Source organism: Fistularia commersonii, chromosome 35, assembly GCF_037954325.1.
Source record: "Fistularia commersonii isolate RoL2024-O1a breed Wild chromosome 35, RoL_Fcom_v1.0, whole genome shotgun sequence".
Lineage (NCBI taxonomy): Eukaryota > Metazoa > Chordata > Actinopteri > Syngnathiformes > Fistulariidae > Fistularia > Fistularia commersonii.
In genome coordinates, this window is record NC_141318.1 from 652,501 (window position 1) to 677,428 (window position 24,928).

The 24,928-nt window shown below is 53.2% G+C and overlaps 4 protein-coding genes, 1 long non-coding RNA gene and 1 other non-coding gene across 10 annotated transcripts in view; 5 read left to right on the top strand and 1 right to left on the bottom strand.

Annotated features, from left to right (window-relative positions):
• LOC147213656 (dual specificity protein kinase CLK4-like) overlaps positions 1-5,192 on the top strand; it is a 5,591-nt gene extending 399 nt beyond the window's left edge. Inside the window, exons 2-13 of one of the 3 annotated variants that reach the window (XM_086142563.1) lie at positions 1,140-1,217; positions 1,316-1,368; positions 2,413-2,545; positions 2,661-2,727; positions 2,801-2,914; positions 2,980-3,146; positions 3,248-3,327; positions 3,431-3,554; positions 3,625-3,707; positions 3,943-4,022; positions 4,218-4,308; positions 4,376-5,192. In XM_086142563.1, the coding sequence (XP_085998689.1) occupies positions 1,196-1,217; positions 1,316-1,368; positions 2,413-2,545; positions 2,661-2,727; positions 2,801-2,914; positions 2,980-3,146; positions 3,248-3,327; positions 3,431-3,554; positions 3,625-3,707; positions 3,943-4,022; positions 4,218-4,308; positions 4,376-4,534 (1,173 nt within the window). In that variant the 5' untranslated portion in view covers positions 1,140-1,195 and the 3' untranslated portion in view covers positions 4,535-5,192. The remainder of the gene's footprint in view (positions 1-1,139; positions 1,218-1,315; positions 1,369-2,412; positions 2,546-2,660; positions 2,728-2,800; positions 2,915-2,979; positions 3,147-3,247; positions 3,328-3,430; positions 3,555-3,624; positions 3,708-3,942; positions 4,023-4,217; positions 4,309-4,375) is intronic. The other 2 variants (XM_086142566.1, XM_086142564.1) reach the window with 2 other exon arrangements.
• Positions 5,193-5,548: 356 nt separating this feature from the next.
• On the bottom strand, positions 5,549-7,533 carry gpr119 (G protein-coupled receptor 119). Its single transcript, XM_086142776.1, has 2 exons — positions 6,878-7,533; positions 5,549-6,668 (listed from the first exon to the last, which is right to left on the bottom strand). Exons 1-2 carry the CDS (start codon positions 7,431-7,433, stop codon positions 6,073-6,075), a joined length of 1,152 nt encoding a protein of 383 aa, XP_085998902.1. The 5' UTR covers positions 7,434-7,533; the 3' UTR covers positions 5,549-6,072.
• Positions 7,534-8,172: 639 nt separating this feature from the next.
• Positions 8,173-12,540, top strand: LOC147213658 (uncharacterized). Of its 2 annotated transcripts, none has more exons than XR_015104468.1 (3): positions 8,173-9,023; positions 9,182-9,298; positions 10,954-12,540. It is a non-coding gene; the product is annotated as an uncharacterized LOC147213658 (long non-coding RNA). The 2 variants fall into 2 exon arrangements; XR_015104469.1 differs by having other exon boundaries at positions 8,173-8,883.
• A 618-nt stretch (positions 12,541-13,158) lies between these two features.
• slc25a14 (solute carrier family 25 member 14) lies at positions 13,159-19,332 on the top strand. 2 transcript variants are annotated; one of them, XM_086142677.1, is made up of 9 exons: positions 13,159-13,329; positions 13,907-14,000; positions 15,219-15,357; positions 15,588-15,682; positions 16,803-16,888; positions 17,100-17,195; positions 17,279-17,403; positions 17,479-17,692; positions 17,773-19,332. In XM_086142677.1, the coding sequence occupies exons 2-9, from the start codon at positions 13,937-13,939 to the stop codon at positions 17,812-17,814; spliced, it is 861 nt and encodes a 286-aa protein (XP_085998803.1). In that variant the 5' UTR covers positions 13,159-13,329; positions 13,907-13,936; the 3' UTR covers positions 17,815-19,332. The 2 variants fall into 2 exon arrangements, with proteins under 2 accessions (XP_085998803.1, XP_085998802.1); XM_086142676.1 differs by lacking the exon at positions 13,159-13,329 and having other exon boundaries at positions 13,724-14,000.
• Positions 19,329-23,725, top strand: btg4 (B-cell translocation gene 4). The gene is made up of 4 exons (XM_086142678.1): positions 19,329-20,551; positions 20,626-20,763; positions 21,968-22,214; positions 23,266-23,725. The coding sequence occupies exons 1-4, from the start codon at positions 20,379-20,381 to the stop codon at positions 23,479-23,481; spliced, it is 774 nt and encodes a 257-aa protein (XP_085998804.1). The 5' UTR covers positions 19,329-20,378; the 3' UTR covers positions 23,482-23,725.
• Positions 23,726-24,372: 647 nt separating this feature from the next.
• On the top strand, positions 24,373-24,461 carry trnay-gua (transfer RNA tyrosine (anticodon GUA)). The gene is given in 2 exon segments: positions 24,373-24,409; positions 24,426-24,461. It is a non-coding gene; the product is annotated as a tRNA-Tyr (tRNA).
• Positions 24,462-24,928: the final 467 nt, after the last annotated feature.

Below are 24,928 nucleotides of genomic sequence, written 5' to 3' on the forward strand. Positions count from 1 at the left end.
TTCTGGATGGAGAAAGGCTTCCAGATTGTTCCATTTCATCCATACGGGACATGTTCTCCTGCCTGGGTTCTCCATCCTCCTCCTGGTCCAAACGTTCATCACGTATCTGATCCAACCAGAGGGTGAACAGTTGGATGATTGACAGCTGACCCTTTGCGGGTTAAGCCCCGCCCCTTAACCTAGAGTCAGCCGTGATTGGCTCCGCCCCCTCCCACATGACCCCGACGCTCTTTGGAATATTTTCTGAAAATAATTGACCTCCATTTACACCTTGACCTCCTTATACACACACACACACACACACACACACACACACACACACACACACACACCTGGCAGAGGTTGTAATGTTAAGTGAGTGACAACATCACGACAGGTTGTCAGCAGGGAGGGAACCCTCCCAAACACACACACACACACACACACATACACAGACAAATATACACACACACACACACACACACACACACACACACACACACACACACACACACACACACATGTCCCGCCTGGCATGGCTGCTATTTCGGGTGGGTGGGGGGCAGACAGTGTGACTCCATGGCGGCGGTCATGAAGAAGGTCATGGCGCTAACGGCGTGACGCTGCAAATCGCCGTATCCATGGCGACCAAGTTTATCGTGTTCCCCATGTGTGATCACACTGTTCTCCATGTTCCCTGACTTCCTCTCACACTTCGTTGGAGGCTCTGGTGTGTATTGTCAGATGATTGATCATCTGTGATTAGCTCCGCCCCCTCAGAACCAGCGGCCAATCACGAGGAGCGGTGGCGTTCACTGATCCCGCCCTGATGACCTATATTCCTGGGGAGCCATGACCATTTCACTCATCTGGGAGGTGGTGTGTGTGTGTGTGTGTGTGTGTGTGTGTGTGTGTGTGTGTGTGTGTGTGTGTGTGTGTGCCCCAGATTCTCACCCCATGTTTAGGTTAAGGTCATATTAATCCCAAAACATATAGATTATGTTATTACACGTTAATAACACGTTAATTACATGTTAATTACACGCTAATAACGAGTAGCGTAGTGCTTCATGGACACTATCAAAGGTGACCAGATGAAGCGTGAAGGTCCGTGGTGAATGAAACACCACAACCATCTGCTTCTCTGTCTGAAACTGAAGGTTCTCCAACGTCCACCGGCAGGTCCAGCAGACGGAGCCGTGTGGACCTTCTCGTCATGGGCAGGAACTCGTGGACTGGTACGTCCTCCACCCCGTGTAGATGAAGGAGGAGCTCGGAGGAGGTCCGAGAGGACCATGTTGATGAAGGTTTGTCTTGTTTTTTTTCTGGAATTTAGACGGAGAAGGTGGAGAGCACGACCCCTGCAACTCCACGCCGACAGACCGCCCGGTATGGGAGCTTCGGGGAGGTTCTCGCAGGTTCTCCCTGGTGGTTCCACTGGTCTCCAGCTGCTGCAACACGTTTGAATAATAATTCACCATCTTGCACACGGACGAAGGGAAGGAGATACTTGGACGGGTCACAGGGTCACCTGTCAATCAAAGGGTCACCTGTCAATCACAGGGTCAGCTGTCAATCAAAGGGTCAGCTGTCAATCACAGGGTCTCCTGTCAATCACAGGGTCAGCTGTCAATCACAGGGTCACCTGTCAATCACAGGGTCAGCTGTCAATCAAAGGGTCACCTGTCAATCACAGGGTCAGCTGTCAATCAAAGGGTCAGCTGTCAATCACAGGGTCTCCTGTCAATCACAGGGTCAGCTGTCAATCACAGGGTCACCTGTCAATCACAGGGTCAGCTGTCAATCAAAGGGTCACCTGTCAATCACAGGGTCTCCTGTCAATCACAGGGTCTCCTGTCAATCACAGGGTCAGCTGTCAATCACAGGGTCTCCTGTCAATCACAGGGTCAGCTGTCAATCACAGGGTCACCTGTCAATCACAGGGTCAGCTGTCAATCAAAGGGTCACCTGTCAATCACAGGGTCAGCTGTCAATCAAAGGGTCACCTGTCAATCACAGGGTCTCCTGTCAATCACAGAGTCGCCTGTCAATCACAGAGTCAGCTGTCAATCATAGGAACATGTGATCATACGTCGTCATCCTGATGTTCTTGGTCTGCGGCAGGAGGACCAGGTTAGAACCCCTCAAAGACCTCGGATTAGAACCGACAACCTTCTCGTTCAAACTAATCCAGGTTTGATCCAGATTAGGTTCAGATTAACCGGATGACTGCAGAGATCCTGCTGCAGAGCCAATCCCTGAAGGTCCTCGGTCCTGGTCCTGGTCCTGGTCCTGGTCCTGGTCCTGGTCTTTGTCGAATCTTATTCCTCCAACTGGACTTAGTTCCTCCCGTCATCTGATAGGCTCCTGAAGCTAAGCTAGGCTAAGCTAAGATTGCCATGATAGAAATGACGGCGTTCAACTGTCTTCCAGCTCTTGTCGCCGCGCTGCGGAGACGGCGTTGCCGGGGACGACGCCGGCGGTCCGAGCCCGAGGGGGCGGAGCTACGAGGAGGACGAGGAGGGCTACCTGTCCTGCGAGCCCGGCCTCCTGCTGGGAGACCGATGTAGGCGGGGCCTGTGCGGTTGAGGTGGATGCCGATTGGCTGCCGGGGGGGGCGGGCGCCCCGTGGCTCCGCCCCCTGAGCCGAGACGCCGCTCACACGTGTTCCTCCTCCGCAGACGAGGTGGTTTCCACGCTCGGAGCCGGAGCCTTCGGGAACGTGGTGGAGTGCGTGGACACAACCAGGTGAGCCGGGTGAGCCGGTCACCGGAGGAGAGGCGGATGGTGACCGGCTAACTCTCCGTCTCCATGGTAACAGCGGCGAGCACGTGGCGGTGAAGATCGGGAGGAACCTGGAAGCCTTCCGCCGGGCGGCGAGGAGCGAGATCGCCGTGCTGGAGGAGATCAACCGCCTGGACGAAGACGGCAGATTGTGAGTCCCCGCCTCCTCCGGACCCGGACCCGGTCCGGGACCTTCTGACGGCGTCTCCTCGCCAGCGCCTGCGTGCGGATGCTGCGCTGGTTCCAGCAGCGAGGTCACGTGTGCCTGGTGCTGGAGCTGCTGGGTCTCAACACCTTCGACGTCCTGCGCCGCAACGGCTTCGCGCCCTTCGGCGTGGAGCAGATCCGACGCATGGCCTTCCAGATCTTCGAGGCCGTCGGCTGTGAGTCCCGGGCGGGTCGGGTTCTCCTGCGGGTCGGGTTCTCCTGCGGGTCGGGTTCTCCTGCGGTGGAACCTCGCTGACGTGGAACCTCCGTTCTCCAGTTCTGCACCGGAACAAGCTGACGCACACGGACCTGAAGCCGGAGAACATCCTGTTCGTCTCCTCGCCTCCCGAAGCTGCGGTAGGGGTCACTGTAAGGTTGTTGGCATAGCAACGTCACGTAGAGTTCAATTTGTGTGTGTGTGTGTGTGTGTGTGTGTGTGTGTGTGTGTGTGTTGTGTCAGAGGTGTGAGGAGCAGAAGAACCTGGACGTGAAGGTGGTGGACTTTGGCACGGCCACCTTCGACCACCAGCACCACGAGTCTCTGGTATCAACGCGTCACTACCGGGCCCCGGAGATCATACTGGGTACACACACACACACACACACACACACACACACACACACACACACTGAAACATGTGACCTGTGTTTCAGACTTGGGCTGGAACCAGTCCTGCGATGTCTGGAGTTTGGCCTGCGTGCTCCTCGAGTACTACCTGGGGGAGACCCTGTTCCCGGTGAACACACACACACACACACACACACACACACACACACACACAGTGATTTAAACAACCTTCAAACAATGTCACACCATTGTATCCTGAGGAAAAACACACAAGAAGCAGAGGTGAAGGGTCACCGTTCTGTATGTGTGTGTGTGCATATGTGTGTGCGCACATGTGTTTGTGTGTGTGTGTGTGTGTGTGTGTGTGTGTGTGTGTGTGTGTGTGTGTGTGTGTGATTCTCCAGACGCACAACAGCAAAGAACATCTGGCAATGATGGAGAAGATACTGGGACCGATCCCTGCCCACCTGCTGAGACAAACCAGGTGACACACACACACACACACACACACACTCACACACACACACACACACACGCTCACTCACACACACATATAAAACACACACCCCTCTACTGTATTTGATTGACAGCTTAAAATCCAACTGGAATTGGCTTGTTGTTTGACGTGTGTGTGTGTGTGTGTGTGTGTGTGTGTGTGTGTGTGTGTGTGTGTGTGTAGAAAGCAGCACTATGTTCACAACGAGCGTCTCCTCTGGGACGATCAGAGTCCTTCGGCCGACTTCATCAGAAAGCACTGCAAACCCCTGAAGGTAGGAGGCGCCGCTCGCCGCTCGCCGCGCCCCGTTGCCCCGGTAACGGCGGCCGTCTGTCTCCCAGCAGCAAATGGCGAGGAGGAGCGAGGAGGAGCGGCAGCTGTTCGACCTGCTGGGCTGCATGCTGGAGTACGACAGCGGGCGGAGGATCACCCTGGAGGAGGCGCTGTGGCATCCCTTCTTCAGATCCATCAGGGAGCAGCGGCGCCAGGGACGCAGCTAACACACACACACACACACACACACACACACACACTCACACTCACACACACACTCATACACACACGCATCCAGGGTTTGCCTCGGCCCGCGGCGTCAGTGATCATAGAAATGCTAGCCTGCTAGCTTAGCATTGTGCTTGAATACGCAGTGTTTTAATGTGCATTCCTGTTGTGTTGACAACGGCATCCCATAATGATCTGCCCGGTCAGATCGCAGAAAGAATCACCAAATAATTCCTCTTGTGAAGGCCGATGGTCTCGTCACCAGGTGAGATGTTCACCCGTCTTCACGCTCGATCCTTTGACCCAAATAAGATTTAAACATAAACAAATATATATATATACGTATATATATATAGATATAGATATGATCATGAAAATGAACAAATATGAATATGATATACTAATTAATATAAAATATATATTCAAAAAAAATCCCCATAACTGCTTATTACATGTTTATTACCTAGAAAGCTGGTGTGTTATATTCAATTTTGTTATTCTTCTCTGACTAGTGGTATTACTTTTATTGCTAATAATAGTAATAGTGTTACTGACACATTATGATTTAGATTAAATCCTGCTTGTAATCATTCTGATTGGATGGATTGGTTTTATTCTCTTTTTATTAGAATAAAAGCCGGAGTTAAAAATCAAGAAAAAGTGCGGCCCTGTTTTATTTTTCATGTGTTTCTTTGTCATGTAATAATCGTTCCACATCCCATCAAAGTGTGCGGTGTTATCACAGTGCAGCCACGTTTATTATGAGATCATTTGCACATAATTATTCCATAATTACATCATTATTATTCTAGTATTATTACAGTTATTACAGTGCTATTACATAGCTATTACTGTGTTATTACATAGTTATTACATTGCTATTACAATCGTCATGTCATGATGACGTGGCTTTTTTTTTTGCCCGATCATCATGTGTTTGTTTGCTTTTTTTTTTTTTTTTTTTTTTTTTTTTTTTTTTTTTTAAATTTTAGCAAAAGAAGAAACTACCCCATCCTTGGCTCTATTGCTTCTTTGCAGCTGATGGCAGTTACAGACCTGACCCTTTTTGAGGGGCTCAGATGGTCGGACAACAGGAAGTTCCCATGACTGAACCCCCGTCAGACAAAATGGCAGCTGGGCTGATAACCAGGGTTAAGAGCGGCGGGGGGGTAATTACCTGTGGGAGGTGGTTTCCTGTTTATCTCCAGGGCTTTATGACCACTAATCTACCCTGGAGCCATTTAGTCCACCCAGAGGGGCCAACCGAGAGACGGAGATTAAATACATCTACACTATCCAGGTCAGAAGCTTCATGTTCTCCTGCCTGGGTTCCATGAACCATGTTCCCCCCAGGTTCTCCACCTTCCACCTTTCTCATTATTGGGATACAGCAGCACGTTCTGGACTTCAGTGGAGCAGAAGTTCGATGGGGGAATGGGTGGAAACATCAGGAGGCTGTTCTCCTGTATGTTCTTCATCTTGTTGGATGTCTGAAGACTACAAGTCTGGTTTACAGCCCGGTCATGTCGCACTTCGCCTACGAGTCAACCGCCCAGTTGGGGGCGACTGGAAGCTGCTGCAGAGGGTTCGGAGCGTCCGCCCCCAAGTCCTGGCTCCGAGTCCCGGCTCTTGCGCCGCAAGAAAATATGGCAGTCAACTGCAGCCGAACCTCCCGCTGCCAGAAGGCGTACACCAGAGGGTTGATGAGCGAGTTGGAGAGCCCCAGGGGCCACAGGTAGTCCTCTAGAACCCCGGTGAGGTGGCAGTGCTCGCAGAGAAGCTGCACGATGCTCACCACGAAGAAGGGGCACCAGAGGAGAAGGAAGCAGCCTACCAGCACCGCCACCGTCCTCAGGGCCTTCATGTGGCTCCAGTAGCGGCTCCTGAGCTGCCGGTGCGGGTCTCGCCGGCCGCCGCCGCCCCGGACCGAGCGGAACCCCACCTGCCGGGTCTGGCAGATCTGCCGGTGGTGGTTGCAGGCGATATTCAGGATGTCCAGGTAGATGTAGACAAAGAGGCAAAGCACGGGGAAGAAGCAGATGCTGAACAGGACGATGATGCCCGCCGGGTCGACCACGGAGAAGAAGGCGCACCGGCCGGCGTAGCCCTCGGTCTGCAGCTGCCGCACCGCCACTGGGGGAGCAGAGGGCGCCATCAGTTTCCACCATCACGCCACGTCGCCCTGAGACAGAACTTCCTCTGGCATGAGCAGTGTAGCCCACGTTCGCCGTGGTCCATCCCCACCTGGGGGTCGCCTCCAGGGGTTGTATTGCCAGAGGACGTTTTCTGTAAGGGACTCATGAGTACATGTTCACCAAGGTACGGTGGAACGACGGCCTCACCTGGAGAGAATCCCATGGCGAGGGCTACGGCCCAGAGAGCCGTCAGCGACCCGGCCGCCGTCCCTCTCCCGGACAGCCGGCAGTACCTCAGGGGCATCTTGATGGCGGCGTAGCGGTCCAGAGAGATGAGGAACATGGAGGAGATGGAGGCGGTGCAAGGGGATGTGATGAAGGCCATCCTCATCAGGCAGCAGGTCTTCCCCTGGGTTGTGGACGTGGCGTTCCCAAGGAGGCCTCTGAGAAGCCACGGTTGGTTCAGGGTCACCGTGGCGTTGCTGCTGAAGTCCTCCGTGGCCAGCCCGGTGATGGCTATGCCCACCAGGGTGTCGGCCATCGCCAGGTTGAGGACGAAGCACCAGCTCTGGCTCCTCCTCTTCAGGAGGAGCTTGAGCAGAGCAATCGCCACCAGCAGGTTGGTGGAGATGATGAGGAAGGAGGCCACGCTGAGGATAAGACCCATCACCCGCGGCCTCACCGTGGTCTGCTCCGTCCACTTGTCGACGTCCAGGCAACCGGGAGGCATGGTGATACCCTCGAGCACCTTCAGGGACGACATGTAGACTAACTCTGAAGGGTACTCAGGAAGCTTGTCTCCACCAGGGGTTTAGCATTGCTGCGCCTGCTAGCCGCGTCCTAGATGTGGGGGTGAGAAGAAGAAGAACAGAACATTCAGGAAGGATGTTCTGCCGCCATTTTGGGTCCAGTTCCTGCCAGATGAGTCCCGACTTCCTTCTCCCGTCCGGGACCGCACAATGGTCTGAAGAGCCAATGGATGAATGCTTTGGGCCAGGAAGGTTCTCAGCGCTATCAGAGCGCTAACGTTTGTTTACTCCTCCTCCCTCCCTCCAACACACAAACACACATGTTGCCATCTGTCCGCCCGCTGGCTCTTGTTCAAGCAGGATAATCGCCACGTTTACAGCCGGTTCGATGACTTTTTTTTTCTAGATTTCGTTATCGGCATCTCAGGTCACCATTACGGTTTATCTTCCGCCGCTCACATGGCGTCATGAGCTGTTGTGTGGTTATCACACGTCACTCCTTCTGTCTGGCGTGTGTGTTTGTCACTTCGGCTCTTCTGGAACCTGAGTTGTATGACTTTGGTACGCATAATTTCCTGGCCACCGATCACCAGAGGCAAGGAGGTTCCGAGTTCCAGCGCCCGATTGGGTTCCTCTCCATGTTCTCCGTGTCTCCAGGTTCTCCCGTCTTCTTCCTCACCGTCCCAAAGCAAACAGAAGTTTCATTGAGGACTTGTCTGCATGGATCTCTGTGATTGACCGCTGGCCCGTCCAGGTTCTGGTCTCTTCAAAGGCAGCAGAGGAGGTTCAGAGGGTCAGCAAGAAGGTCCTCGTCCCATGGCTGACCTGGTTCTTTCTTGGTTCTCCATGTTCTCCGTCTGGGGGATTCCAAACATTAGCGTGAAGATTAGCAAGAAATTAGCCGCTAAACATTTCCTGCTGCTGCTGAAGCACAGGAACCATCTGGAGTCGCGTGAATGTAAGTTCAGCATCTTTGAGCTCCTTCTTTCATCGCCATGGTTACAGGGGGATGGGACGACCCCCAGCATACCCATCCCTCACACACACACACACACACACACACACACACACACACACACACATCCCACCCCTGTCCAACTGATGGACAACACAATGTAGGAATGTTATTCACCCCTGCTAGACCTTTCAGGACCTTTCAAAACAAAGTGATGGTCAGCAGTAATCGTGCCCGGTGCCCAGTTGTACCCGGGGAGTCAGATCCCCTGTTTACGCCTCCGCCGCCGCCGCCGTCCTCGGACCGCCACCGCCTCCAGAGAGCTGCTGGGTCCCCCTTTTGTCCTGGAACAAAAAGCTTCTGCGACGTCAGCCCAGAGGCCTGTCTCCGGATCGGGACTCGCCAGGAAAGACTCTCCTTCTTCTTCCGTTCTTTTGTTCCTACCGCCGCCGCCGCCGACCCCACCCCGACCCCCCGCCGAGGATTAAAAGCCAAGCAGGACTGTAAAGGTGATCGTGACGGCTGTCGGTTGTGGCTTTTTTTGGGGGGTGGGCGAGGGGCGGAGCGCGGGGCCGAGTCATCTCCTAGCGTTTAGCGACATGATATGTAGCCTCCCCATGCGCAGACACCACATGCTAACACAATCAGGGTATTTGTACTTCGAAGAATACGACACTCCGCCCCCTGTACCGCTATTTAGTGCGTTAAGGATACATATCGGGCTCCGGATCGCGATGAGCTCAATACTTAGCGGGTATCTCCGGGAGGTAGCCTGCCGTCTCACGCCCGATGTCTCCTCTTTTGCAGGGCCAAGATGTCGATAAAGCGGCGGCTGATATCCATGTTGTTGTGCTGTGTTTACTGCGTGGCCTCGCTCTTCTGCCTCCACCCCAACCGCAACAACTGCTTCTCAGGGGGAGCTCGGTGAGCCGCCGTCAACCCCACCCTTGTCTTTGCGTCCCCTTCAGGGACTGGCGCTTTGTCGGCCTTCGATAGCAGGGAACGGCGTGGAGACGACTTGGTCTTCTTTCTCTTCTCGCAGAGCAGCCGCCTGGATAGGTCCTCCATTGCCCTCCATGTTGGAAGCATGTTTTCTTCTGGTTCTGGTTTCTTCTTCGTTTCGGTTGCACCCCAGTCAGGTGGCTCCATTGAGGACTCTCAATTGGCCATGGGTGTGACTGAGAGGCTGAATGGTTGGATGTTACCTCCCCAACCTCTTGTGCAGGGTTACTTTTCTCCAGTAAAAGTAAAATGAAAGGAAAGTATCTGGCAGATGGAGGAGCTGTTATGAGAAGGCCTTTCACAGGGAAGTCCAAATAAGGGGAAGCACACAGATTTGAGGTTCTAAACGTTCTTGACTTCAGTTTAAGTCTTGGCTCTAGAACAGATGTGGATCTTTGTTATTTGTGTCCACAATCATCTCAGTTTCTTAGTTTCAGTCAGCGCTTCATCCAGAGTAACGGACATCTGGGACTCGACCTGAGCGCAGATCTAGGGTGGGCGAGAGAACCTAAAAACATGCCTTTGGGAGCAGAACTTGTACGCTTATGGCCGGGGAGAGATTGCAAAACTAAGATGCAAAGAAGGTGCTTCATCAGGGACTTGTGAGAAAGCTGGCTCTTTCAGTCTCCTGTCAATGAATGACAAGGGTACTCTGGACTCTGTGGAGGGTACAACCTGGTGGAGGTGATACCAGGCAGAGGAGGGGATCAAGTGGTACCATCAGGACTGGAGCATCCTGGGTCACCTGTAGATATTCTGAATGTGCGTCGGTTTAGTCAGGCCTGTCAGAAGAGCCCGGGGGTTCTGCTGCCTCGTCAGGCAGGAAGGGTCTACTTGTCCTGAGGTTCTAAAAGGTACATCACACAGCCTTGCTAGTGGCCACAACAATTATAAAATGTACTCCGCAGTTGATCCTGACACTGGGATCTAGTTTTTGGAAAGTCTACCTTTGTATCTGAGGACCAACCGGGACGGCAAGGAGCTCGGTCTGGGCCGGACTGAACAGTAGGTGGCGCTCTGTCTTTCGGGTAGAGTCGCCTGCAAGCAAGGATTAGATCCATGCCGACACTGTCAGGTCACCCGGCGGGATGATTGAAGTGCAGGGTCTGACAGATGGCGTCTTAAATCTTGGAGCCAGATGAGTTCTGTCAGTGAAGTGGTGACTAAGGAGATTGGAAGCGGGCCCGGTATCGGCCCTCGAGCCGGACGGTTCACTGATATCAGCCCTCAGAGATTGGGGCACTTGAAAGCACTTTGAACCACCTCAGACCAGGATGTATTAGTATACCGGTAGTCCAGAACCTGGGTACCTTGGACATGTAATAGAATTTGGCGGTTCTATAAAGATGGAACCTCCTTTGGATCTTCAAATGTGGGTACTTTAAGGCACATCAGCCAAGGTGAACCTCCTCAGGGTTCTCCAAGTGACTCTTGCCTCTCTTTTGGATCCACTTTTTCAAGCGAGTGTCGCAGCCTTTCCTTTCCTTCTGTGGCTAAAACATCCTAAACATTTCCTCTCCCTGCCCTTTTCCCGACTTCCTGCATCATCTCCTTCCCTTCTTTCTCTCCCCTGGTAGGAATGCGGTGTCGGTCATCCAGCAGCTGTACCAGCGCGTCATCCGGCTGCTGCGTACCGCCCTCTGATTCCACGCCGTCGGACCGACGGCCTCCTGCCTCCCCCTGCCGCCGCCGCCGCCATCATGACATTCAGGTGCGGACTCTCCACTGAAAGATACCCCTCCTCTTTGAGACCCTGGAGTTCCCCTCCAGGCACGGCCGCCGCCGGCCGCAGGAGCTGCTGGGATCACCAGAGGGCTTCTGTTTTCTGTGCTTGATATTAACACCGTGGAAAAATCTGCTGTGAGGTTGGGGAGAATGTCCGCGTTCAAATGCTTTCCGGTCGGTTTGTGATCGGCGGATTACGGCGGCGGCAGAATCTCGCTGCGAGTCGGCCGTGACGCCCCATGGACGCTGCTCCCCTGCGGACGTTTCCATGCGCAGCGGAAAGTAACTCTCCAGAGAACCCTCAAAGGAGATCCCGATCTCTAAGTCGGCACCCGCCGGAGCGAGACGAGGAACTCCGCAGTTTCTGTTTGAAGTGCATTTTGCAGTGCGAGGTCAAGCCGAGGATGAAGCAGAAGCGGACGCTGACCGGCTGGAGCTCTAGAAGACATGCTTTTCAGTGGCTGGACTCGAGGGCGGCGCTCGGACCCAACTCCTTCCTCCTGGCTTTTCCGGGTGGAAACAATGAAAGGTGCGCTTCCGAGGGGGCGCCAACATGGGACGAGGGTTTTTGGGGGATCTGAAGAACAATCGGGATCACTTTGGACAACACAAGCGGTGCTTTAGGAGCTATCTCTGCGTTGCTATGTGATTTTAACCACACGGGATGAAAACAGGGCCTCTTGGAGGAATCCTCCATCGGCCAGGAGGCAGGGGAGCTAGCTGTGTTAGCAACGGCTCCCACGGGAGTCCCAGATGTTGGAATTGAAAAGATGTGGAGACTCCGGGCTGGAATCAGGAGACAAAAGCGGGCAGCGGGATCTGAGACTTTTTGTTTTTAGTCTGGACGCAACATCTTCTCAGAGGATCACGAGAAAGGGCCGGTGCGTTCTCCTCTCCAGCGACAATACCGACATCTGCGGTGGATCGCAGACACGAGAGGGCGATGGCGCCCACTTTGTCCAACCGAAGAAGGAGCGCTCCTCCTCCTCCTCCTCGTCTTGACGGCAGCTCCGGGACGAGACGGCGTTTGTTGGTGTTGCTCGGTGGAACTTTGCGTTGCTTGAGCGCAGAAGGTGTTTTCTGAATTGTGCTTGGTCAAACGTCACGGAGGTTTAAACAGAGAGACGGGCTGGTCGGACTTGTTTTGATTGGAGAACGCTGCTGGAAGGCTCATCTGCTGATGAACGCTACCAACTCTAATCATGGGACGGACTGAAAGGCCCCCCACTATCAAGAAAAAGGGGTCACTCACAGTGGAGTACGTCTTTGAATTAGTCCCATATGTTTCCAAGTGCATCTCGGTCAAATAAATCAATCAAAATAAGGTTTGCTGTTGTTGTAAGAGAACTAATGGCTGACTGTTGACTTGTACTTCTAGGTACTGACAGAACTTGGAAATTGCTGCGGGCTAATAAATAAAAACTTGATAAAAAAAAAAACTGTGTCCAGCTGTTGAAAGATAAACAGATCATCATCATCTAGTGCTGTCTTGTAAGCCAGCTCTGTTTCCACAACGACCCAGCGGCTTAGCGCCCTCATGCACCTCCGGGAGGGAAACCTGCATTCAAGGTGAGTGAAGAACGAGATTGTCGGCTGATATGTTTGTGAAAACGTCTGCATCCAGAGCCGGTGTTTACTCAGCAAGTGCTATGACGCGACCAGTTTGGAGGTGAAATTCAACCTCATCGGTCACCGCAAATAAAGCAATGGGCATATTATCGCAAAAGGTCGGTGGGGGACGGCGGTGCAGCGCAGGGACGACCTTTCTAAAACTTTCCAAAACACAACCATGGTGTCACAACTTCGAGAACACTGACACGATTTTAAAAGCTCATTGAAACAGAACATGAACACATAAAAAGAATTGTATTCTTCTTCTCCCTATTATTATTATCATAATTAGTGTTATTATTATTATTATTGTTATTAATATCATTATTAGATTATTATTATCATTATTATCATCATTATTATCATTATTATTATTATTATTATTAAACTACTTCTAAGGTGAGCTTGTCGGCCGGAAGTTGCTTTTATTTTGAAAACCCCACCGGAAGCTCGTCGAGTCCACGCGCGCTTGACACTCCCCGAAATGGGAAGCTAACGGCGGAGAACAAGTTTTTTTTTTCCCCCCCGCGGATTTTCACCAAAGTCACCGTGCGTGTGTCCGGAGTCATGAAAAAACAAAGCGAAATAGCGATTCGCGGAGTTTAGCGTCACGACAGGTACGTTATCGCACCGTTTCCGTTAACCAGTTGCTCAACGGTAACCCCCGCGAGCTCCGGGCTAGTTATCCCAGTGTTAGCCGCGGAGCGGTTAGCGTAACCTTAGCCGTTGATGTGGAATCACAACGGCTGATGGAAAATGAATCAAATTATAAAAAAGTAACAGAGCGGTGATTCGTATTATTTTTTTGGTATTCAACTTTTTCCCGCCGTGTATTTTTTAAGTCATTTCCACGAAACGGAATACTAATAAACGAGTCAACGTTATTCTCGTGACCGGACCGTGTTTATAGACTCGCACCGGCTCGCCAGCCAATCGAATCGCCGGTCGGGTTTGATCGACAGACCGCGCATCCAATAGCAAACCCGCGGGTGTCGTGACGCTCGTCGGGGGGCGGGGCGTCCGCTTCCGGCGGCGCACTGGGGATGCTGATGCTGAGGAGCGACGCCGAGCCGCAGCATCGTTACATCTCCGCGTTACATCGTTACATCTCAAATCATGTTGCACTGCCCGCCGGCGCAGCACTGCATTGACCTCTTCCTCGGCGGCTTGCTGCTGTTTCTCGCCGGGCTGCAGCAGGCGGAGGCGGCCGCCGGCGCCGCGGACATGGCCAACCTGAACTGGAAGCCGTTCATCTACGGGGGGATGGCCTCGATTGTCGCAGAATTCGGTAGGTTGTGCAGCGCTTGCTAGCAGAGGCGCTTCTTTTTCTATCTTTTATTTGTAGACAAGCAGGAAATGATGCACGGGAGTGAGCGGGGTTGTTTTGCAGGTTCACTCCTTGTCAGATGCTGCCGGCAGGGACTTAGATTCGTATTTCTTCGTCTTCTTCTTCTTCTTTCAGCTGCTCCTCAAGAGAGCAGCCACTTCCTGCTTCTAACTGTTCTCTGCATCCAGTTAACCTTCCTTCATCCATACAGCTTCTCTCTGGTCTTCTCCATTCCTCTTCTGTTTGTGTCCAAACCATCTCAGACTGACTTTATCTCCAGATCATCTAACATGTGCTGTCCCTCTGATCCTCTCCATCCTCCAGCTCTTCCTCCTGTCTTCTCCTCAGCGTATCTCCTCCACCTCTCCTTTCATTCACTTTCCTCACCCCTGAAGCTTTCCTCCACGGGTTCCAACCTCCTGAAACACACTCGACCCACAGATCTTAAACCGTCTTCATCTCGGCTCCCCGCAGCTTCACCGTTTCCCTTGCTTTCCTCTCATTCAATCACTCATCTTCTGTCCTGCTGTGGCTAACCTTCATACCTCCGCCCCTCTAGATGTTCCTCCATGTCTCACTATAGATCACAATGTCATCTGCAGATGTCATGGTCCTGTCTCACTCCATCTGTCCATTCCCACTGCAAACAAGAAGGTGCTCAGAGCACCTTCACCTCCTCCGTCGCCCCTCGCCCCGGTCTCGCGGCAGGCATACATGTCCTGCGCCTCACCGACATACTTCTCATACAGTACCGGAGCTCCTCTCTTAGCACCCTGTCGTCTGCTTCCTCTCCATCTCCAGAGGCACCATGTAGCTCCCTCTGACCCTCTCTGTCCTTCTCCATCCGGCAAATACTCCGTCTGTAGGACTCTTTCTTGCGGACGTCTGCAAACATTGACGACCGTCTCCGAGGCCTGAGCTCCGTTTAGGTGTTTTGGGTGAGAATCCTCTGCCGGGGCTGAAACGGGAAGCACCCGTGGACGTCTGGAAGCCAGAGACCCCGCCGAGCAGTAGAGACGGGTTCTGCCGAGGACCGCCTCTGTGGGAGAACATGCGTCGGTGTTGTCCTCTCCTGTGGTGACACCAGGAGTAGAGCCTGTGCGGTGGAAAAGCTTCCCGTCTCAGCATCTCTGCAACGTAACTCCTCCTGAAGGCGCCCGCTGTGCTCTGGTTCCACAGGGACGTTCCCCATCGACCTGACCAAGACCCGCCTGCAGGTCCAGGGTCAGTCCCAGTACACCGAGGTGCGCTACAGGGGCATGTTCCACGCCCTCTTCAGGATCGGCAAGGAGGAGGGCATCCGGGCGCTCTACTCGGGGTAAAGGACCACAGCCGTCTGTGTGTGTGTGTGTGTGTGTGTGTGTGTGTGTGTGTGTGTGTGTGTGTGTGTGTGTGTGTGTGTGTGTGTGTGTGCAGCTGTTTTTTATTCAGCAATCTGGTCCTGCTGGGTGGAGGCTTCCTCCATGTGTGGTCCCCTCCTCAGAAGGTGCTGGTAGATCTCAGAGCTTCTGCCTCACAGATGAATGAATGAACCTCCTCCTCCTCCAGGATCTCCCCGGCCCTGCTGAGACAGGCCTCCTACGGGACCATCAAGATCGGAACCTACAACTCCCTGAAGAGGCTGTTCGTCACTCGTCCAGAAGGTGGGTGTCCTTCCTCCTCCTCTTCTTCTGCTTCTGTCACCAGGGGGAGAGACTCCACCCAGAGGAGAAGATGAGAAGGTAGGAGCCTGGTCAGCTGAACACCCGTGTGACTGACGGAGGAATCTTCTCAGCTCCCGCCACCACGCCAGGTCCATCAGAACTGCTCAGGAGATCAGGAGGACCAGAGGGATTCGTTACGTGGTCACGAGATGCTTCTGGAATTATTTGAGGAGCTCGCTGAGCCTGATGTGTGTCGAGAAGAACCTCCGTCGTTCCTGCAGCGAGTCGCCTCTTCGCCCGCGGTGTTCATCAGGACGGGTTCCTCCACCTGGAAGGGCCCAGGATCAGGTCCTCAGGTCCTCAGGTCCTCCACGGTCCGAACTTCTGCTTCAGAAGGCCTCCAGAAGATCGGCAGAGGGGAGAAGACGTCAGCCAGATGTGGATGGATGGAGCCACCGCTCCTCTGGCCAGAGTCGGAGGACCGGATGTCGCCTGATGGTCCTTCACGAACCAGGTCCTCCTCAAGTGGAGATGGAGGGGAGGAGGAAGGCGTCCTGCTGCAGGGTGGTCTGCATGAGGCTGGTTCCTCTTTGGACAAGAACTACAACTCCCAGCCCTGGTCTGCTGGCGGGGCTTCAGGTGGACCATCAGATGAAGGTGGTTTGGTCCTGATTCTCTGAGGGTTCCTCTTAACATGGTAGAGTTCAAAGCGTGGTGTCTGCTGCCGTTGGTCCTTCACGCCTGCTCCAGGCGGGTTCCTCACCTGAGGCGAGGATTCTTCTCCAGTCCTCGCGGTGGAACCTCAGACCTCCTCCCTCCTGCCCACAACCTGAGCGCCGCCTGTCGGTCCCAGTGATCCACGATCACTGCTGTAACTGTGGTCCTGACCTTCTCCTCCAGAAGACCTCTGACTCCAGGTTCCTTCTCATGAGATATCTGCTCGCTGACACCGGCAGAGAAACCCATCTGCACCTTCAGCCACTGCTCACCCATTGATTCTCCATCTTGGTGTTAGACTCCTGTGTGTGTGTGTGTGTGTGTGTGTGTGTGTGTGTGTGTGTGTCTGCCTCCTGCTAACGGCGCCCCCTGGTGTCTCCTCCTCCTCCTCCTCCTCCGGCAGACGAGACCATGGTCATCAACGTCTTCTGTGGCGTTGTCTCCGGCGTGCTGTCCTCGTCTCTGGCCAATCCCACCGACGTCCTCAAGGTGACTCCGCCCCCTCGCCGGGGACATGCGGACGCTCCGGTCGCCATGGCGACATCGCGTCGTCAACGTACAACAACCTACCATATTAAACCAGACATCCATTTCCAATCTGGACTTTGTATCTGTGTGTGTGTGTGTGTGTGTGTGTGTGTGTGTGTGTGTGTGTGTGTGTGTGTGTGTGTGTGTGTGTGTGTGTGTGTGCTCCACACAGATCCGGATGCAGGCGCAGGGCAGTCTTCTGCAGGGCAGCATGATGTCCAACTTCATCAACATCTACCAGACAGAGGGAACCAGAGGGCTGTGGAGGGTGAGTGTGTGTGTGTGTGTGTGTGTGTGTGACATGTTGCATCAGAGGCGTGTGTGTGGTATCTCCTCGCTCGTCCCGCTCAGGGCGTCATACCGACGGCGCAGCGTGCGGCCATCGTGGTCGGCGTGGAGCTCCCGGTGTACGACATCACCAAGAAGCACCTCCTGCGCTCGGGCCTGGTGGGCGACACCATCCTGACACACTTCATGTAGGTTCTCCGCCGGCTCCCAGGCCGCCGCCGCCGCCGCCGCCGCCGCCATCTCATCCATGTTCTCTCCCGCAGCTCCAGCTTCACGTGCGGCCTGGCGGGGGCGCTGGCCTCCAACCCGGTGGACGTGGTCCGGACCCGCATGATGAACCAGCGGGTCCTGTCCGGAGGGCCCATGTACAAGGGCACGCTGGACGGGGTGATGCAGACCTGGAGGAACGAGGGCTTCTCGGCGCTCTACAAGGGCTTCTGGCCCAACTGGCTGCGGCTCGGACCCTGGAACATCATCGTATCCTTCACCGCGCCAAGATACTCGCTCAGCGCCACCAAGCCGTTCCGGGTTCTCCGCTTCCTTAACGCACGCTCCAGTTCTTCATCACCTTCGAGCAGCTCAAGAAGCTTCCGTTCTAGCAGGAGCAGAACGTGGGACTTTGCTCACAACACACACACACGCACGCACACACACACACACACACCGCCGTTACACCCCCACACTGCTCTCCATCACCTCTTCTGGTCTCCAGGCCGCCGACGCTCCGCAGCTGGAGGGCAGGAGAAGCGAGCTCAGCCCTGGGAGCTTCTCCCACGGGGAACTAGAACTTCTATTTATTTATCTGTGGTTCCGTTCACGTGTGGAACCCGCCGTCTGACGGAACCCCCCACATGTCAGTTGCTAGGAGACAAGAGTGGAAGGACCTTCACCTCCTTCAAGGAGCTGATGTTCTCCGTTCCACATGCAACCAAAGCCCCCCCCCCCCACAACCAGAGGCAGGAACCTCCGGTTCTCCACATCTCCTGGAGATCTGGCCAGGGTCTGTGAATGTTCCTGGAGGGACCGGGAGCCGGCCCGCAGAACCCAAACCTCTTCAGGGGAAGGTCCTGCCGATGGGTCCCACCTGCTCCGGTCCTGCGGAACCCGAAGTCCGACCGTCCGTCTCCGGAGAGACCTCTGGACCGGGAACCTTCTGGCTTTATCTGACGGGTTCTTCGCTCTCCGTTGTGTTTGAGAAACCGAACGTCACTCTGTGTTCAGAGCATCTGATTGTCCACCTTCTCTTCCCGTGCCGACGGGACCTCATGGGGTTCATGGAGGTCCAGGCTGAGATCCACCGCAGAACACCGGATCCCATCAGACAGGAGTTCTGCACACTCTGGACCTTCTCTTCCGGTCCCTTCCGGTCCCTTCTGGTCCCTTCTGGTCCCTTCTGGTCCCTTCTGGTCCCTCTGTCCAGCAGGAAGAGCCCGGCACATGAAGGTCCATGTGCTACCATCACCATGACGACCCAAAACTGTGTGTGTGTGTGGGGGGGGGGGTGCTAGCCTGAGCTGCTACAGCTAACAGGTAGCACTGACCCCCGGCCTCTGGGATTATACGGGATTATCATGCTGGATTCCAGATCCCAGGTGGGCACACCTGGATCTTCCTGTGTGATCTGGAGCTGCTTCCCTCACAGGCGCCGCCCACTGGCTGCTTCTCACACCAGGTTATGGCCGTGGGATTATCAGATTTAAGAACCCAAACAACCCATCAAAGTCACCAGCTCTTAATCTGGACTCACTTGATCAATCACAGATCAATAATCAGTTAATGACAGACGGTTTCTTCCCGCCGGTCGGATCCGTCGTCCCGGAGACTCGAACCGAGGACCGACTCGTCCGCCAGCTCCTGCTTCTTCATCTGCATCTTCGTGGCCGTCGGCGGGCAGAGAGAGATAATCTGGGAATATTTTTCTACCTTGTGCTCCCGGCGCTCCGCAGCCTCCTCCTCCTCCTCCTCCTCCTCCTCCTCCTACTCCTCCTCCTCCTCCTACTCCTCCTCCTCCTCTTCTTCTTCTTCTTCTTCTTCCTCCTCCTCTTCCTCCTCCGCTCCTGCCGGCTCGACCTGCTCGCCGCCCAGATTAAACCCAGATTAAACCCAGATTAAACCCACGTCCTCCAGAGTCGGTGTTTTGTTCCTCTGATGCTTCTCTTCTGTCCGTCTCCTGCTTCTTCTCGCGTCCCGTCTGTTTAAAACCTTTACTGACTTCATGACGCGTAAACAAACAAACACGGCTAAAATGAATCCTACATCAATGATGTTTAACTGACGCGGGGAAACATTAAGACTCTTATTTTGTAAACAATCAAAAGAAGTCCAGCCGTGTGGAAAACTATCATCTGAGACGACCAAAACAAGAAATGTCAACATCTATTTAGCTTCATGGATCCAAAGGAATATCATTCATAGAAGCGTAGATTTGGGATTTTTCCATTGGTTTTAAAGAGTTTTTATATCATTCAAGAAACGTTTTTAAAGAAGGTAAAATAAGGGAGGACATTTTAATACTCTGTTTAACATTCAGTTTCCAAACCTAAAATAGCAGCGACACAGAGTCGGTCTGTGAAATTAAACCAAATGTTAAAGCGTCTCTTTAAACCGCTGATGATGGAAATATTTCTTCGATCCATTTTTGAGTTTTAGCCCAAAAACCGCACTTTTTCACATGAGAAAAATATGTGTCTTCACAAAATGTACAGATATTATATGATATTATAATAATACTTTACATGTAAATAGTTCTCAGTTCGGCAATCGATTCCTTATTGAATGTATTTAAAATGTTTTTATTTTGACGTCCCCGCAGGTTCTTCTCATCAGGCGCTCGATCCGCCGTGACGTCACCGGGCGGGAAGCCGTCAGGTGGACGCGCGTGCGTGCGTGCGTGCCCATTAAAAACGAGCGGCTTCAGGTGCGTGCGCTCACCTGTCGCACACGCGCTCGCGCCCTCAACACCACGCGGCGTTCAGAGGAAAAAAAAAAAAAAAAAAAAAAAAAAAAAACCTCCGCCGTTCCCGCGACGCCCCCGCAAAACACGCACGCTCACACGCACGCCCCCGCGGTGACTTTTACGTCTGTTTAACGGTAGGATCTCCTACGACTTTTTATCCACCGGAGTTTTTAGCAGCGGCGGCAGGTCGTGGAGGTCAGCAGGACCATGAAGGAGGAGATCGCCGCCGCCGTCTTCTTCGTGGGACGCCTGGTGAGGCGTTACGGACGCCTCGGCGCCGAAGGCCGGGAACGCTTCGCCGCCGCCCTCACCTGCGCCCTCTTCGAGACCTTCAAGAACCACTGGCACCCGGAGGAGCCGGGCCGGGGCCAGGCCTACAGGTGGGTCCGCCCGAGCTCCCGGTCCGTGGCGGTGACCCCCGGTGACCTCACGGTGACCTCTCCGTGACCTCCAGGTGTCTGAGGACCAACCGCCTGCAGCTGCAGGACCCGGTGCTGCTGCAGGCCTGCGGGCGCAGCGGCGTTCGCTACGAAGACCTGGGCCTCCCGGCGGAGGTCACCATCTGGGTGGATCCTGGAGAGGTCTCATGCAGGTAGGGGTGGGTGTGTGTGTGTGTGTGTGTGTGTGTGTGTGTGTGTGTGTGTGTGTGTGTGTGTGTGTGTGTGTGTGTGTGTGTGTGTATTTAATGGACCTGTGTGTGTTCATTCTGTGTTTTCTGCGGATGTGTTTTCTGTCTCCACGTTGTGTGTTTGTGTTTGTTTGTTCAATCTCCATGTTTTTTGTGTGTGTTCGGTGTGTGTGTGTGTGTGTGTGAGTTCGATCTCCATTTTGTGTGTGTGTGTTCAATCTCCATGGTGTGTGTGTGTGTTCTGCGTCCATGTGTTATGTGTGTTCTGTCTCCGTGTGTGTGCTTAATGTACCTATGTGTGTTCATTCTCTGTGTTTTCTGCGGATGTGTTTTCTGTCACTGTCCCCATTCTGTGTGTGTGTTCTGTCTCCATGTTGTGTGTGTGTGTGTGTGTTTGTTCGATCTCCATGTTTTTTGTGTGTGTTCGGTGTGTGTGTGTTCTGTCTCCACATTGTGTGTGTGTGTGTGTGTTTGTTCGATCTCCATGGTGTGTGTGTGTTCAATCTCCATGGTGTGTGTGTGTGTGTTCTGTCTCTGTGTGTTAGTGTGTGTTTAATGTACCTGTGTGTGTTCATTCTGTGTTTTCTGCGGATGTGTTTTCTGTCACTCTCCCCATTCTGTGTGTGTGTGTGTGTGTGTGTGTGTGTGTGTGTGTGTGTGTGTGTGTGTGTGTGTGTGTGTGTGTGTGTGTGTGTGTGTGTGTGTGTGCTTTCTGTCTCCACGTTGTGTGTGTGTGTGTTCTGTCTCCATGTTGTGTGTGTGTTTGATGTGTGTGTGTGCGTGCGCACGTCCATGTGATGTGTGTGTGTGTGTTCTGTCTCCGTGTGTGTGTGTTTTCTCTTTCCATGTTCTGTGTATGTATGTGTGTTTGTGTGTGTGTTAGATCTTTGTGTGTGTTCCGTTTCCATGTTCTGTGTGTGTGTGTGTTTTCTGTCTCCATGTTGTGTGTGTGTGTGTGTGTGTGTGTGTGTGTGTGTGTGTTCCGTTTCCATGTTCTGTGTGTGTGTCCATGTTCTCCATCTTGCTCCTGCAGTCCAACCCCCCTGAAGAACCCAAAGGTTCTCCTCTGGTAGAACATCAGAAGAACCTGCTTCCTGTAGAGGTTCTGTGATGCTGTCCAATCAGAGTGCTTGCAGTGAGTCAGCTGACCTCCTCCTCCTCCTCTCAGATACGGCGAACGCAGCGCCCCCTTCTGCGTCTCGGTGGTGGCCGCCGGTCGCCGTGGAGACGGCGAGTTCTCCCGCCGCATCCACAACGCGGTGGAACGCGCCGGCCTGGACGTGCGGTCGGGGAGCTCCTCGGACGAGGACGCCGCGGACGCCCCAGGCCCCGCCCCCGACCCCGCCCAGGCTCCGCCCCCAAACCCGGAGGCCAAAACCATCCCCACCGTCAGCAACCCCAACAGCGTCTACAGGGTGGGTGGAGCCTCGGAACACAAACCGACCAATCGGGACGGCTCTCGGGCTCGTCAAGCCTGCGGCTAGAGCGACAGGAAGTGGGGCGCGGAGTTGTGGCGACGTAGCGAGAGCTATGTAGCGACAGGAAGTAAATGTAGTCACATGTGACAGGAAGAACAATGCGGTCACAGGAAGTGGTGGTATTAACATGTGACAGGAAGTGGAGTGCAGCTACAGGAAGTGCGGGTTGTCATGTGGCAAGAATTGCTGGTATAAACATGTGACAGGAAGTGGAGTGCAGTTACAGGAAGTGCGGGTTGTCATGTGACAAGAATTGTTGGTATAAACATGTGACAGGAAGTGGAGGTACTAACATGTGACAGGAAGTGGAGTGCAGTTACAGGAAGTGCGTGTTGTCATGTGACAAGAATTGTTGGTATAAACATGTGACAGGAAGTGGAGTGCAGTTACAGGAAGTGCGGGTTGTCATGTGACAATAATTGTTGGTATAAACATGTGACAGGAAGTGGAGGTACTAACATGTGACAGGAAGTGGAGGTACTAATATGTGACAGGAAGTGCAGTGCAGTCACAGGAAGTGCGTGTTGTCATGTGACAAGAATTGTTGGTATAAACATGTGACAGGAAGTGCAGTGCAGTCACAGGAAGTGCGGGTTGTCCGTGACAAGAATGGTTGGTATAAACATGTGACAGGAAGTGGAGGTACTAAAATGTGACAGGAAGTGCAGGTTGTCATGTGACAAGAATTGTTGGTATAAACATGTGACAGGAAGTGGAGGTACTAACGTGTGATAGGAAATGCTGTGCAGGAAGTGCGGGTTGTCTCGTGACAAGAAGTGGAGGCACTAACATGTGACAGGAAGTGCAGTGCAGTTACAGGAAGTGCGGGTTGTCCTGTGACAAGAATGATTGGTATAAACATGGGACAGGAAGTGGAGGTACTAACATGTGACAGGAAGTTGAATGTTTTCATGTAAAAGTAGTGACAGGAAGTGGAATGTGATGCTCTTCCGCCCCTTCCAAACATCTCCCCCACTTTCCTCCCCAGTTCTGCAAGTTTGCCCCCGGCGCCCCCCAAAGCTGGCTGATGTACCCCAAGCGGAAGGCGTTCCCCGGGGAGCCGTTCCCGCCCCACGCGGCGCCGCTTCCGCCGCCTCCGCCGCCGCCTCCCTCACAGAAGGCCTTCAAGACCTACCGGGCCACCTTCTCCTTCACCGGGCCGCGGGTGGACAAGTACCACTGGGTCAGCAAGACCAGGTCCTAGCAGGGACGGGAGGTGGTGTCAGGGTCAGAAGAAGATGAAGAAGGGGAAAAAAAAAAAAAAAAAGTCAATTTAATGTCTCTTTAAAGGAAACCTTTATCTATGTGATTTAAAGAAATGCTGTTTCAGCACGTCGCTCTTTTAAACCCCAAATATCTGCTTTTTGTGTTTTTAAATGTTTTTAAACCAAAAGTGACTGTAAATAAAGTAACACCCAACTGTTATTGAAGAGAAATAAAACCTTGTCGCATCCTCAGATGTCCCTTTTCACCCTGTCTCATTCTTCTGACCCTGGAAAACCCCCTCGCTGGGTTAGCTCCACGCGTTAGCAGAGGGCGCTAATGGGAGCAAACTTGTAGATCTTGATGGTTTGAAGCCTCGGTCACCAAAACCCTCAAGGACAAATTTTAGACTCCCATGATGCTGGAAGCCACTTTCTGCGAAAAGAAGATTGGCGTTTCTCCAGCCGCTGTCTTAACCAATCGATCGTTGACGTCACCAACCAACATCCTCTGAGCTCCGTTGACTTCTTGCTCAGGGTTTTGAACAAGCTGACTTTTCACATCTGAATGTTCCATGAGGATCTGAAACGTCGTTTGGCTTCTCTGGACGAATGTCAGTAGAACCAAGGACTGGAGGAGTGCTTTTGCCGCCATCGTGAGGTTGCTGGGTCAGCTCCGACTCGAAGGAGAAGCATGGTATGTCTGAAGAATTCTTCCGACCAACCTGAAGGATTTTACCCGAAGCTGTCACTGATCGACAGCTTGCATCCTGAGATCTTCACTTCTTCCTCAGAGGACCGGTTTAGAAGTCCTTTTAAGACATGTGTGGTCATGACTTGTAATCTAAATGTTTGATGCTACAAAACCAACAGCAAAAGCAGAGGGCTACATCCCTTCGATAGCTCAGTTGGTAGAGCGGAGGACTGTAGGGTTGTGTTGGCGGGTATCCTTAGGTCGCTGGTTCAATTCCGGCTCGAAGGAGTCTTTTGGAACTGTGTCCTTGGAGATTTCATTGACAAAACACGCATCAAATCTTCCAGACTCACCAAGTGTCACTGATCAACAGTGACCTCGGGATGTCCTCTTGTACCATGGCTCCTTCATCAGAGAATGTATTTGAGAAATTGTTTTTGAACCTTTGTAACTGTGTCCTTGTGAAATGCAATGACCACTCTGGAGGTCAAAGAGCTGATGAATAATTCAACCTCAGACAGGTGACCAGTCCCTTCGATAGCTCAAGTGGTGGAGCGGAGGATTGTAGGCGTTCTTCAGCAGGAAACCTCAGGATCTTTTGGGGTCCTGCCCTTAGACAATTGGAAAACAAACCTGTAGGGCGCAAAACAAGTGAATGTGTCTGCTGGTCACCAACAAAGGCTCTTCACCCTGAGTTCACTTCTTGCTCAGATGGGCACATCACGGTGATACTAGGTGTCACTGGTCAAAAGCTG

Coding starts and splice junctions, on each gene's coding strand:
- gpr119 (XM_086142776.1), bottom strand. CDS start 7,433: ATGTCGTCCCTGAAGGTGCTCGAGGGTATCACCATGCCTCCCGGTTGC. Junction 6,669..6,877: donor CGCCATGGGATTCTCTCCAG/GTGAGGCCGTCG, acceptor CTGCTCCCCCAG/TGGCGGTGCGGCAGCTGCAG.
- slc25a14 (XM_086142676.1), top strand. CDS start 13,829: ATGTTGCACTGCCCGCCGGCGCAGCACTGCATTGACCTCTTCCTCGGC. Junction 15,683..16,802: donor GTTCGTCACTCGTCCAGAAG/GTGGGTGTCCTT, acceptor CTCCTCCGGCAG/ACGAGACCATGGTCATCAAC. Junction 17,693..17,772: donor TCGGACCCTGGAACATCATC/GTATCCTTCACC, acceptor CGCACGCTCCAG/TTCTTCATCACCTTCGAGCA.
- btg4 (XM_086142678.1), top strand. CDS start 20,379: ATGAAGGAGGAGATCGCCGCCGCCGTCTTCTTCGTGGGACGCCTGGTG. Junction 20,764..21,967: donor CCTGGAGAGGTCTCATGCAG/GTAGGGGTGGGT, acceptor TCCTCCTCTCAG/ATACGGCGAACGCAGCGCCC. Junction 22,215..23,265: donor ACCCCAACAGCGTCTACAGG/GTGGGTGGAGCC, acceptor TTTCCTCCCCAG/TTCTGCAAGTTTGCCCCCGG.